A 14820-nucleotide genomic window follows, 5' to 3' on the forward strand; every position below is an offset into this window, starting at 1 on the left:
ATAATCAATATTTAGTCCTCTATGGATGACCATGTTCTTGTCTTTCCGGGTTTTTTTCCCCCATTTCACTTCAACAATTAAAAAAAAAATCATTTCGTTTAAATTTCGTAGTTTCTGCAGCTGCTAAATTTGGGGTTCCTAAAGCTACATTTCGCTTTCAAAACCTATTTTTTTCTTAGAATCTTCTTACAGAACTGCAAACTGGTCTGCATTACCTGTCTTCTCAAACACACATTTATTTCGTGTCCCCATCCACCCCCCCCACCCCGGAAGGAGGTGACCAGGAAAAAAAAAAATGGTCCCAACACCTTTTCTTTTGTCTTCCGCATCTCCTTTTCCGGAAGCAGGGGATCAACCAGACCCGCCGACTTCCTTCTGTCTGTGACAGTCAGGAACTTTTCGACCCCAGTTCTTCGTCCCCCTTTGGTCCGCGGAAACACCGGAAGGCGTGGCCCCGGCCCGGGCATCCTGGTTGGCACCGTCTCGCTCCCAGGCCCCGCCGAGACGACTCAGTACTGAAAGCAAACCGAACACGCCGCGAGGAAGGAGACGTGCCTCGCTGCACGCCACAAAGACACGTTTGCACGATCTTTTTAGGATCTTATCCATGTTTTGCGAGGAAAAGAAACACAACTGAAGCGTCTTCGGTTCTTTTAGATGGGGCTTGCTTGAATCAGTCAGTCAGAGGGAGGGAGAGCCGAAGATAAGGGGAGGGGTCAGCCGGTTCTTCCAGTTAGCAAAGTTCAGGCGGTTGCTAACTCGCTGCTTCTTAGGTCGGGACACCCTGGGAATCAGCCACGATAACCTCGTATCACCTCATTTGCTGATTTGAAACAAGGAACCATAAAAACCTGAAATGCCCATTGGGTGCTACCCAACACTGAGGCTCGACTGCCAAGGAGAAGCAAAAAATTGCCCTTTCTCCTCTTTCGCCCCCGGAGGTGCCAGGTTGCAATCTGCAAATGTATTGTCTGGCCCGTAGGGCTTGACGGTTAATGATTGGTGGCAGAAGGAGCGCGGCTGCGAAGCGAGAGGGACGCTAGCGGGCGAGCCGGGGAGCGTCCGCCGGCGCAGGGCCGAGCCCAGCCGAGCCCCTGCCGGCTGCAAGGCGCCGCCTCCCGTCTTCCGGGCCCCGGTACTTCGGGGGGTTCCGGGCGCCGGAGCCGCGCAGGGGCTCCCATGGAGGCAGCGTCGCCGGCGGGACCCGACGCTCCGCAGCCTGCCTCGCAGGGAGCGGAGGGCGAGTCCCGAAGCCTGCTGCGCAGGATAAAAGGCAAACTCTTCACCTGGTGAGTGGAAGCGGCGCGCGGCGGCTCGGCTAGGGGGGCGGGAGCCGGCGGGGACCGCGCGGGCGAGACCTGCTGGGGACCCGGCTCGCACGTGTCTGCGGAGCGCATGCACCCGCGGCCGGAGCAGGGAGGCAAAGGTGGCGGCTGCGCGGACTTTGGTTCAGGGGACTCAACACGTGCACTAGGGATGTTGCGCTTCACTTGGCCTCTGGAAGCACTTCGTGCTCCTCCCCCTCGGCTCCCTCTGAGAAATCGTGGCAATGTATTGCAGAGGATTTGGGAGAAATTTACGCTGTTGGCACTGTTAGGTCGGCCCCCAGTAGCCTCCTGGCGGGGAGGGGGCGAAGTCCCCGGAGATGCTGTGAGGGAGGGGTGCCCACCCCTGGGCTTGGCAGGTGAATGCACTCCACTTCCTGGCGCCGGCGTCCGCGTTCCTAATGCTGCGCAGCCAGTCACACCGGGCCGGGCGATCCTCCACTAACATGAGTTCACCCAAGTGAGAAATCCGGGTTAAGTTTTGTGCTGCTGCCCGGCGGGAGACCAGAGCCTGCCTCCTTCCTGGGCCAGAGTGAGGTGCCATGGCCACCTCCAGGGCTGGGGTCCAGAGAAGCCTGTTTCTCGTGTCACTGTGTGTGCTCTGTGGAAAATGGGGAGGCATATTCTTAAGGGATTGGCAGCAACTCTGGGGACAGCATTTCTGTGTTACTGGAGGACTTACGTTCTGGAATTAGAAATAACCCAGGACCTAAATAGTGAAAGCCATTTATTGCGCATTCATTCTATGTGAGGTATCATGCTTATCAGTTTATATGGTTAATATCTAATCCTCGCCACTTTAGGAGATGGCGCTACTGTTATACCCACTTTGCAGATGTTGAAACAGAAGGCTAAGCAATATGCCCAAGACCACGAGATGATCTGTAAGGGGTGGTGCTTGCAAGCCCTAAACTGCTTTCGCCACTGGCACCTCATGTAACAGGCACTTGATTTTTTTTTTCATGTTATAAAAGTGAATTTCCCTTTAAAGATTGTGAAAGCTGTGTCCTGAAAAGCTATACCATTTTCAAAACTAGATCGATAAAGGTGTATGCATTTTTGTCATGTAAATAAGTATAGTTTTAAATAGAGATGCATGTGTTCAAAGGAAAGTTGGCCAGAAATCACCTTGTATCAACCACTTGTGTATGTCCTGATAAATTTGCCACGAGATCTCAGCTGGGAGGCAGTAGTGTAATGGCATAGATTCTGGACTCAGATCTTGGCTGGGTGACCTTGGGCAAGCCACTTCTCTGTGCTCCAGTTTTCTTATTTGCAAAATGGAGAATATGACAGTACCTACCTTGTAGGGCTGTTGTGAGGATTAACTGGGTGACTACACAGGAGTGGGCAGACAGAGCCTGGCTCATTTCAGTGTTCTGCATGGGTTAGTTGGTCACCATCAGCTCCATTCCTGGGTGATGGGAACATGTAGTGATTGCTTAGGGAGATTGTCACGGTCCTGTCCATGGCTGGACTTTAAAGTGTTTACCGAGTTCTTGAGCTTCTGGCTTGGAGGAATCGCAAGCCGTGGCCCACACAGGGGAGGGAGATGACAGACGCTCAGCAAGTATGCATAAAGAATTTATTGTAAGGAAAGTTTAAGGGTGCAAAAGTACATTTCCTAAGGGGAAATGGGTCTGTGTTCCCGAGTGGAGAAGATACTGTCTTCTTCTATGTTTTTCCTTTTATATGCTAGTAGTATATGTTGATGTAAAGGTCAGTTATAATTACTTATGACTATATGTCACGGGTTTTGGGGTCTGGATTTTTCCAGGTATGGACATAACTTAAAGGTTATATTCCAGACATTCCTTTCTCCTATAAATGTGTTGGGGAAAGTCACCATTTATGGTGGTCTTCTGATTGGTGGTCACTGTTCTATGGTCTGATTAACCCATTCTTTAAGACTGAAATAACTGTTTTTCCCTGGTTATTTTTTCTGTAACTATTTTCTTCTTATTGTTTAAATGTTTCCTTCTTCTTGTTTTTCTGCCTCCTGTCATTCCATCACCTCTTGTTTTTCTGTCCCTAACAAGATGCCAGCAGCCCTGAGGCTGGGGCAGATGATACTACCAATGTCAGTTCAGCAAGATGTAGTAAGAATTAGCAATGATTTTTTTTCTCCTAATGTCTTAATATTTTCCAAATCCTGCTATGTTTTACAATCAGGACTGTCTAGTAGGCTCCTAAGTATGAGATTTCTACTGTCTCTGAACAAACTTTTTTTGTACCTCTCTGAGGGATTTTTCTTTTCTTCTTTGTGTGATTGCTATTTGTGGGCCTTTTACATTCCCCATGGACAGAGTTCTTTAACAGCAGGATTCGTGTCTTTTTCATTTTTCAGTGCATGTAAGAATGAGTGAGGATGACAAAGGTTCTTGAGGCCTCCTTTCCATTCTGTCACTCTTTGAACTCTTTCCTTTATTGGTCTTTATTTCAAAGGTCTTCCTTCAGTGGAGCTTCCTGTTTGGTTGGCTGGACGCTTTTTTTCATGAAGGTTTCCAGTCCTGGCTTTGGCAACCATCCAGGCACTTGGATTCTGGATTGCAGTTTCTCCTCATCCAACCCAGCAATCAGAAAAGTGCAGTTTACCAGATATCCAGTACTCCTTATACTCAGTATTTTATAAACACTGTTATTCCAACTCATCTCCCAAGTTTGAGTTTAGCTTTGTGAATCCCCAACCATGGCCACAGGGGGGTGGAGAGAGTTTGGCAGATGAATATGATATCACCATATGGATAGGATACAGGGGGAGATTTGTAACCACACAGCTCCTTTCTGCTCCTTGTACCAAAAAGGGGCAAGAACGGTCTTTTTGGCAACTTGGTACTAAATATAGGGGAAAAGATTGGGGCCTAGAGCTGGTTCTGTTTTCATTATGAGGAAAATATATTCTAGGTGACCTCAACTCCTGATATACTTGCCTTCCTTAGGCTACAGACAACTTTTCTCTGTGATTAAAAATATCAGATCATTTGTTCAATAAAAGTTTATTGAACACTTACTATGTGCCAGGCATTCATGGTAATGAGCACCATGTGTTCCCAAGTGGACTCTGCTTGTAATTTTGGCTTTTGTCATTTATTGCTATCAACTTAAATGAAGAATACTGTAACAGAAGGCCACGGATTTCCAGGAGTGCCTGAAGATACTTACTATTTAATTGTATACCATCAGGCAGTTTACATCTGACACATAGGCTTTAATTTATTCATATATTTTAAAATGCTTATTCTGTGCAACAAACGTCAACTTTATATCTCTAGCAAAGCCTTTAATTATTATTTCATATATTTATCTTTTTCCCATCAAGCAGATGGTCAGCTTTTTGAGGGCACAGATTTTATCATATTCCTTCTGTACGATAGTGCTGGATATGGTTCATTCATTCATTCTTTCATCTACCAAACCTTGGACATCTATAATATTCTAGGCTCCAGACTAGTCTTTTCGGCTATAACAATCAATAGAATTTAGTTCCTGCTCTTGAGAAAGCCTATAATCAAATTATGGTAAGAAGTTATCATAAGTGCTATAAAAATGAGTACAAAGTTCAGTGATGACATAAAGGAGGGCAGAGACCAAGTCTACTAGGGTGAGGTAGGGCGAGGGAGCTTAAGGGAGAGGTAATTGGGATCCTGAAGCATGCATAAGAATTTTCCAGGTGGACTAGGTGAGGAAGCGTAGTTTAGGCTTGGAAGTGCCAGAGAGTGTTTTACTTAAGGCATGGGCTGGAGGAGGGATGAACAATAATAAATAATAGTTGGTCAGTCTACACATGCATGCCTTGTTATTGTCTAGCAAAGGGCCTGGGTTGGCCCTTTGGTTTCTCCTTTTATTTTTGTTTCCTTCTTTCAAAGGGTAAAGCCCAGACATTTTTTAAGGAGTCGTTTAGTTGTGCTAACTGTACAGCCTTTATCTGTCTATTCATTTGACAAACATCTATTGAGGTCTCATTGTGTGCACAGCATAAGTCCTAAGCTGGTGTGTAGCCCTGCTGAAGGATATTGTTCTGTAGTGTTATTTAAGCAAAGATGTAAAATGAAGGATTTTTTGTGGCTTGTGCAGTTCTCTGGGGAATTGGGGAACTCTAGATCCTACAAATCTCCATAAATTCCCCCTTCCAACTTTTTACTGTGAGGTTATTTAATATCTAGCTCTTCTACTAGACTCCAGGAGTCAGGAACCGTGTCTAGCTTTGGTCACCCTTGTATACGCTGATGTTACAGCACCGACCTTGCAATAAATTCACAAGAAGTATCAGTTACTGACTGAATGAATTCCTAATTCCAAATAGGAATTGTAGAAAAGATCACATCTCCATTTTTAGGTAAAAACTTCCACTTAGCCCTATATGTTTATGACCCAGTCAGGTTGTTTTGTTCATCTAGTCAGTGTTTCTCAATCTCAGCCTTATTGACATTTTTGGATTGAATAATTCTTTGTTGGGGCTCTTCTGTACATTGTAGGATGTAGCAGCATCCCTGGCCTCTACCCAATAAATACAGTATAGCACCCCACCCCGACTCCTGCTCCCAGTTATGACAATTAAAAATCCCTCCAGACATTTCCAGATGGGGAAGAAAATCACCCCTGTTGAGAACCACTGATCTAGCCTATTGTTTCTAACTGCTGCAGAGTATTCTGTGGCTCCATGGTCCACCAGTGATGGGCAGCCATATAATTTCCAACTCTCAGCCTCCACAGACAACACTACGATGAGCATTCTCATACGTTTCCCCTTATGTACTGAAGAAGAGCTTACGGACAGGCCTCCAGGTGACTTTGGGTAGAAGGGAAGGGATGAACCCCAGGATGGAGAAACCTTGGGAATGATAGAACCACTGTTGATTGCTACTGTTCAGTGCCCTTCTGTTAGGCTATTCATTAGGCTATTCCTATTAACTGCTCTGGAAGAAGGAGGAGGCAATCTCTCTGGGTTGTAGCCTATTAGCCCAGGGAGCTTGGAGGGGGTGGTTGGAGCAGTGATTGCTGGCTAGACAGTCTGAACCTGTTTCATTAATTTCTCAATGCTGCAGGGAGTTGTTAAAGGGACAGGCAGTAATTGTCCCCATGGAATGTAGGTAGGGAGAGGTAAGAGTGGAATTTAAAAGCTTCTCTCGCCCCCATGTCCTTTAATGGGCCTCTGGCCACTTCCTGTCCCAGGCTGTAGTCCTCTTCCTGGCCCAGACCAGTTCTAGACAACCTTTGGGTTGTTCTTAATTTTCTTTGCTTTTTTCTTCAGGCTGATTTGAAGGAAGAGAAGATGGCTGCCAGTGCTTGTTTCCCATCTTTAATTTTTTTTTTTTTAAGAGATAGGATCTTATTCTATTACCCAGGCTAGAGTGCAGTGGAATGTTCACAGCTTACTGCAGCCTCGAACTCCTGGGCTTAAGCCATCCTTCCACCTCAGCCTCCCGAGTAGCTGGGACTACAGGTATGCACCACCATGTTCTGTTAAATTTAAAACATTTTAAATTTAGAAGTGGAATCTCATTATGTTGCCCAGGCTGGTCTCAAACTCCTGGCCTCAAGATATCCTCCCACCTTGCCCTCCCAAGTGCTGGGATTACAGGCATGAACCACCGTGCCTGGCCTTATTTCCCATCTTGACAGCACTTCCCAGAATATTCCTAGAATCCACCTCTCCCTTCAGCCCCTATTGTCACTCCTTCATTTCAAGCCTATATCATCTCTCCTCTGGACTCTTATAATATTTATAGCTTCCATCCATCGCCTCACCCCACCTCAATCATCTTGTTGCACAGGAGCCACAGTGATGCCACATAAATAGAAAGCATATCAATAGCTGTTATCAAATGAGAATTCACTGTGTATCAGGCATCCTACTTACATTTCATCAATCCTAATGACAATCCTCTAAAAACAGATTTTTTAGTCCCATTTGACAGAGCAGGTAAGTAACTTGCCCAGGACGCTTGGCTGGTAAAAGGCAGAGCTGAGATAGTTGCGTTTGATTCTAAAACTCAGACCTGCTTTACTATTTCGGAAATCTCACCTCATCATGTTTAGGCTTCTCTCCTTGAACTACAAGGCTCTCCATCACTGGCCCACTTCCCTCTCCAGGCTCACCTCCAGGAATGGCCATCTCTCCCTTGGTGCTTGGTCGAGTGACACTGACAGGCCTGTGGTTCCCATGCACATCATGCCTGCACCTTTGCACCTATAGTTTCCTCCTGGGATGCTTTTGCTATCTAACTTCTTGTCATGGCTGCTTGATAACTCTTTGTAGACACCACAAGTTAGGAAGTCTTTGTCCCTGACTTCTTTCTGTCCCTTCTCACACACATTTTGGGTTGGGTGTCCCTCTGCACCTTTCAGGTACCTGTTCCTACCTAACTCATCATGGCATTTACCATATTGTAAACTTAAATATAATGATCACTTGCCTGGAGAGTGCCCTAGGGGCAAAGATGGTAGTTCCTCTCAGAAGTCCCTGCAGTACATTGTGCCTGGCACAGAACTGGTAGCATTTCTTCCCATTTTGGAGGTAGACTTGGTTTTTAGGGACAGTAAAAACCTATTTGCATCCAGATTTGGTAAATAAGATGTAAGAGTTGAGACTGAAATAAAATTGGGCTATTCCTGAAGAGCAGCTTTCAGAGATGCTTTGAAGCTAGCCACATTTGTGGAAGAAGCAAATTGCCTCTCTAGGAAACTGCTTGTGTATAAAGTTTTGGTAAGTTTATTAAAAAGCTATAAGAACTTTCTTATGTTATTATTTACTGAAGATCACCAGAGAGAACTAGTCATTTCACATAGGTTAGTTTTTCGGATGACTTAAAACTCATTCATTTAAGCATTAAAATTTACTTTTAAATCCAGTTGAGGTTGGGTGCTGTAGCTCATGCCTATAATCCTAGCTCTTTGAGAGGCCTAGGCAGGAGCATTGCTTGAGGCCAGGAGTTCAAGACCAGCCTGGGCAACATAGCCAGACTCTGTCTCTACAAAAAATAGAAAAATTAGCCATGCGTGGTGGCTTGTGACTGTAGTCCCAGCTACTTGGGAGGCTGAGGCAGGAGGATTGCTTGAGCCCAGGTGTTTGAGGTTGCAATGAGCTATGATGATACCACTGCACCCTACCCTGGGCAACAGAGAGACAAAGAGATCCTGTCTCAAAAAAAGAAAAAAAATCCAATTGAATGACACTATTTATGTAATAGATCACTCATTTCTGCTAATTCATTTATTCCTATTTTTTGGCAGCAGTTCTTCAATGTTTAATTGGTTTGTACTGAACAACTCTCTAGGGTAGGCCAACCCATTTAATTACTTAGTGCTTCTATTTGCAACTAATCCTGGAGATTTTGCTAAGAAAAAATAAAACATTATTTAAAATTCATGACATATTTAAAACAAACATGAGACTACTCTCATTTTAATAGACAAATTGCATTCAACATGATAACACATTTTCTTCATGATGCAGGATCATCATTAGGAACTTAAATTATTCTTCTGAGTGGCAGCAGTATGTTCAGGGCATTGAAGTGAATTACTTTTCTTATTTGTTTTTTGACGTTTTTCTCCAAGGTTGTCATATGTGATTTTTTTTCTGTGTTACCAAGCATATCTCTGATAACACATATGCTTGGAAACAAATTATGGTTTCTAACCTGTTAACACTGTAGAAACAAGATAACTCAGTTTCTTACAATTGTTTATAGTGAAAGTATAAATAGGCCCTGAATAAAGATTTGAACGGTTTTCATTTTAATAAATTAAAAAGCTTTTAGTCCACAGATTTTGGAATGTTAATGTGGGTGGTTCCCAAAGGACTCCCAAAGGAGTCTATGTTAATTAAAGTCATCAGACAAGTGATATAGCACAAAAACTTGGTTATTTATGTCAATGATACAGAGAAAAAATTTATAAAAAACCACAGTTACGTCCAGAACTTCTTTCTAGTCATTTCTGAAAAACCAGAATATTTAAGGAACAAATGGATTCGATTTTTTTAGTCCAAAAAGTCCTCACTGAGAACCGGAAGCTGGTATTGTACTGGGTGCAGTAGCTCTCCCCAGAGAATTATAGGGACATTCCCACCCAGAAGAGTTTGGGAAATACTTGGGGAGAAGAGCATTTCCTAAGCTTTTCGTAGCGGCATCATGTGAGAGATAAAAGTAATAAAAGCCAGCCTTTATTGAGTAAGGCTTACCTTGTGCACCTAGTGTGACCACACTATTCTGGGGCCTCAGAGTGAATTAACTCATGTAAACCTTACAATAAATTTCTGCAGTATTATAATACTGTCATGGCCAGCCCCATTTGACACATGTGGAAGTTGATGCACAGAGAGGTTAAATCATTTTCCGTAACAGGATTAGTCACACAGTAAGGAATGCAACGAGGCTTCCTCCCTGGCAGTCTGGCTCCAGAGCCTGTGCTCTTAACCACTGTGCTATCCTGCTTCTTGTGGGAGGGCAGCAAACAGAAAATATAGGCCTTGGGCAGTCTACCCCAGGGCTTGCTCTGGATTATTTTTATCTCCAGCAGTGCCAGAGAGTATAAAGTTACAGGATAAATAGAATGCATCTTCCTGGAGCATCATTTATTTTTTTAGACTCCAGTTGCATGGAAGTGGATTAGTCATAATTCCTGGCTTACCATACTCTCTCATTATGGGCCCATGAATGGCTCAATTGTTTATTTATTTATATATTTATATATTTATTTATTGAGATGGTCTCACTCTGTTGCCAAGGCTAAAGTGCAGTGGTGTCATTGTAGCTCACTGTAAACTCACACTCTTGGGCTTAAGTGATCCTCCTGCCTCAGCCCCATGAGTAGCTGAGGACTACAGACACACACCACCACGCCTGACTAATTTTTCTGTTTTTTGTAGACATGAGGTCTTGCTGTATTACTCAGGCTGGTCTCAAACTCCTGGCCTCAAGCCATTCTCCTGCCTCTCCACCTCCCAAAGTGCTAGGATTACAGGTGTGAGCTACTGTGCCTGGACTCACTTGATTTTTTTAGTGGAATAAGTTCCCTAAACCCACCGCCAGCCCTAAAACTAGAATTTACATGTAGCTAGCAGTCACCTCCTTTTCAATCCCCCTTCCTCCCCAAAGATAATCATCATCTGGAATCTTCCTTTCTTTCACTATTCCTTTGCTCTCATTTTAATATAGTTTTGTATCTCTATATGTAATCCGTTGAGATTTATTTCCCCCATATCACATTGCTAAGATTAATCCATATTGCATGATGCTGTAGAACACTCACTTTGACTCTATATAATACTTTTTCCTGTGACTATACCATGCTTTATTCATTCATGCTGTTGATGGACATTTGGGTTTTTTTTGCTATTGTGAACACAACTTTTAGGAACATTCTTCTACAGGCTTCCTATTAGTCATGTGTTAAGAATTTCTTTCATATCCACACATGCACATATACATACATCTAGGAGAGGAATTGCTGGTTTGTAGGATATGTGACTCTTAAATTTCATAAAATAATGTCAAACTGTTTTCCAAAGTTGTTCTACAAGTTTACACTCCACTACCTGTGTATGAGAAGGCCTGTGAAACAACATCCTTTCTAACACTGCTATTGTTAGATTTTTAAATTTTTGACAGTTAAATGAATGTAAAAGAGTATCTTAATTTGCATATGCTGGATCACTGATGAAGTCGGGTCTCTGTGTATGTTTATTGGCCTTATGTGTTTCTACATCTGTGAAGTACCACCATTTCATGAAATGCTCATCTTTCCCACATTATTTTTAGATTAAACAGATTGCTGTATATACATTGCAATGGACGTGGATTTTTAAAGATACCACCTGAAAGTTGAGAACATTTTGGCTTTCATCAGCTTCCCCACTAATGCTCATTTATGTCTCTTTATCTGAAAGTAGGAAGTTCGGTTGAAAAGTTTGAGAGTATTGAGAATCTGCTGGATTGAATTAGGAGCCGTTGAAGCTGATAAAGGGGAGGAGTGCGACAGACTGTTTCTGGTTTGAGGCCTGTGGGGTGTTGAAAGACTGGAAAGGATAGTGTGACTCACAGGAAATCTCCCCTAACGCCTCTGTTTCCCTCCCTGGGCTGGGTCCTGGAAGCTTTCTAGATCAGGCTTGGACTTCTGTGTTTTTCTGGTGCCTGGTTGGTGTTTGATGATTGTGTGAGGTCAGTTGTTAGAGAAATCCAGCTCACCGCTGGCTGGAGCTATTAAAAACAAGAGGATTTATTCCTTTACAGAATCAAGGAAGGTTATGTTGCCAAACCACGGAGAGGCCAGAGAAGCAGCTGGAGCCAGGAACCCAAACCACACCAGGATTCTCTGTGCCTCTTTATTTGTGCTTTGCCTTCACTGTTGGCTTCATTCATCCAACTGCAGGCCAGTTGGTTATCTTCATCTGAGGTTTACATTTGACAGTTTAAACCACACAAAACAGAAACCAAACAAAAACCTCAAGTTCTGAAAACTAATTTTGTTTTGATAATCCACGAGGAAGTAAATTTAGATTTTACAATAGTTAAAGAAAATAGTCCTTCAAAACTTTCTGTTCAGCTTCAATGGGCAGGCAGTAAAATTTTACGGGATGTGACTTCTTGGCTGCCTGTTGAGAACAGGGTTAGTCTGTGCTCAGTTCCTGTGCCAGACTGGGTTGGGCAGAGGGAGGGTTGTGTGTCTGTCTCAGGGGCATAAACTCTTGTAATCCAGACTCTTGAAACAGCAGTGCATTTATTGCCCAGTGAGTCCCAAACTGCCTAATCCTACCCTTCCCCCATTGCTGCGCCCACCTTCACAGTCCCCCAGGAGCTCCTGTGTGGCCTTTGGAGTGTGTCCACCTTGGTGCTCCTCTTGGAATTTTTCTCACAGCAGAGTCTGTGGGGAGGGAGGTTCAGGGGGCAGGGGCCACATCCTCCACTTACCACCCACAGTTTAGTGCTGCCCTCCCCCATCTTGCTCCCTCCCGCCAATCTAGGCTCTAGACTCAAGTACCTCTGACCCGTATCCAAGGAGAATAGCTGATTTGAAAGTGTGTTTCACAATTTCTCATTTCAGCCAATCAAAAACAGAAGGCCAAAGAGAAAGAGATCATAAATAGATTTTTATGCCCTCTTCCTTATTTTCATTGTGACACCCCTTACTAAAATAATTGCAGAACATATGATCAAATGGGTTGTGCTGATCAAGGCCCATTGCTGGAGATGCAGGATAATTTGCATCACTTGATCTCCCTGTATGGTATCATAGTCCTCAATATTGTATGTTATATATTTTATTGTTGTCATCAGGGAGGCAGTGTATGGAGTGGGAAAAATATTGACCTACTAATTCTCTGACCTTGGGCAAGTTACTTCTCTGAACAGCTGAAACTCAGTTTCTCAAGTGTATATTATAATTGTACTAATAATCCCTATCTTACAAGAGTTTTTGTGAGATTTAAAAGAAACATCATATATAAGCACTTAATTTGAAACCCACACATATTGTTATTAAGCTACCTCACTTTTGTCGAGAGAAGAACAAAGGTTTTTTGATTCGCTAATAGATACAAGTAGGCCGCTTGCAATGTGACAACGGTTATGAGCTCAGCCTCTAGAGCCACCCTGGGTTGTTCTCCAGGTTCTACCATTTGCTAGCTGTGTGATACTGGGCAAGTTGCTTAACATCTCTGTACCTCAGTTTCCTTATCTATAAATAGCAGTAATAATGGTACTTATCTCATGATTGTTGGGAGGATTAAATAAGTTAAAACTATGAAATTGTTAGAATAGTGCTTGTATATAGTGTACACTCAATATGTACTAGATGTCATACTTATTATTGTTACTGTTACTATTACCAGATATTGTGTGGCTATGTGTATATAAGGAAGGGGGGCAAAAATATCCATGGCACAGTTTCTGCATTTAGAAGTTAGTAAAGCAAATGCGAAATATAAAATACTACAAGCAAGCCTAGGTAACATAGAAAGACCTTATCTCTACAAAAAATAAAAAAAATTAGCTGGGTGTGGTGGTACGTGCCTGTAGTCCCTGCATGTTGGGAGGCTGAGGCAGGAGGATCGATTCAGCCCAGGAGTTCAAGGCTGTAGTGAGCTATAATCACATCACTGCACTCCAGCCTGAGCAATAGAATGAGATCCTGTTTCAAAAAAACCCCCAAACCAAACCAAACCAAACAAAAACAAAAACAAACAAACAAAAAACACAACTACATGCAGAATGTAGAAAATGGAAAATTTAGAAGTGATCATTCTGGTGTGGGCACCTTTCTTACTATCATTATTCCCACAATTGTTTGATTTTCTTAGCATGGCAGAATGGAAAGAACACAGGCTTTAAAATTGTGTTAGGATTTTAATCTAGTGCTACTGTTTATTTGCTGTATGAACTTGGTTAAAAGACTTAAACGTTGGCAAAATGATACCCCCTTTATAGTGTTGTGTGAAAATCCAGTAAATTAAAATAATCTATGTAAGACCTCGGAATAGTGGCTGGCATTTCTCCCTCTCCTTTAATTGTATAGGGGCTGAGAGGACTAATATGTGTCCCTGTATTCCTGTCTAAGGGTCATGCAGGACTTAATATATGAGAAGAAATCACTGGATTTACAATGTAAGTTTGTGTTGATTTGCATGTAACTAGTTAAATGGTTTCTGGCTTGATGGCATGATTTTATTTTCTCCCTGGCAAATGATGAAAGTGTTTTAATCCAGGGTGGCTCCTGATTAGCTTTGCCTGTACTTACTTAATAAACTCTTTATTTCATGTAGTTACCTTGTTACTAAAGAAATTCATTGAGATGAATGTAAGTAGTTATAACATTATGATTCAAGTATTGTTTCAAAGTAGCACATGCATTATTGATGTAGGTATTAGTTTACGATTGCTGTTGTCATAACAAATTACCACAAATTTATTGGCTTAAATCAACACAAACTTATTATCTTACAGTTCTGTAGATGGGAAGGCCAACCGAGGTCTTAGTGGGGCAAAATCAAAAGTGTCGGTGGCATTGCATTCTTTTCTAGAGGCTCTAAGGGGGAATCAGTTCCTTGCCTTTTCTAGCTTCTAGAGGCATCTCTAGTCCTTGGCTCATGGTCCTCTTCCATCTTCAAAGCCAGCATCAACTGTTGCATCTGTCTGACCCTGTGTGGTCACATCTCCCTCTGACTATACCTGAGAAAGACTCTCCCTTTTAAGGACTCATGTGATTGGGGCTGGATAATCCAGGATGATGATCTCCCTATCTCAAGGTACTTAACCTTAGTCACACCTGCAGAGTTCCTTTTGCCCTGTAAGGTAACCTATTTACAGGTTCGGGGGTGAAGGGGAAAGCGTGGACATTTTGGGAGAACCATTATTCTTCTTCCCACATTTAGTCCATAGAACCTAGAAATGGTTCCAATAAGAAAAAATAGCTTTAGCGCCAGGTTTGGTGCCCTACACCTGTAATCCTAGCACCTAGGAGGCTGAGGTGGGAGGATGGCTTGAGCTCAGAGTTC

The 14820-nt window shown here is 43.0% G+C and overlaps 1 protein-coding gene across 1 annotated transcript in view; it reads left to right on the top strand.

Moving 5' to 3' along the window:
* The first annotated feature begins 731 nt into the window (after positions 1 to 731).
* Positions 732 to 14820, top strand: part of SLC35F2 (solute carrier family 35 member F2) — a 50722-nt gene continuing 36633 nt past the window's right edge. Inside the window, exon 1 of the mRNA XM_069470924.1 lies at positions 732 to 1289. Coding sequence (XP_069327025.1) covers positions 1180 to 1289 — 110 coding nt within the window. The 5' untranslated portion in view covers positions 732 to 1179. The remainder of the gene's footprint in view (positions 1290 to 14820) is intronic.

The sequence above is a fragment of the Eulemur rufifrons genome, chromosome 6 (assembly GCF_041146395.1).
Source record: "Eulemur rufifrons isolate Redbay chromosome 6, OSU_ERuf_1, whole genome shotgun sequence".
NCBI classification, from domain to species: Eukaryota; Metazoa; Chordata; class Mammalia; order Primates; family Lemuridae; genus Eulemur; species Eulemur rufifrons.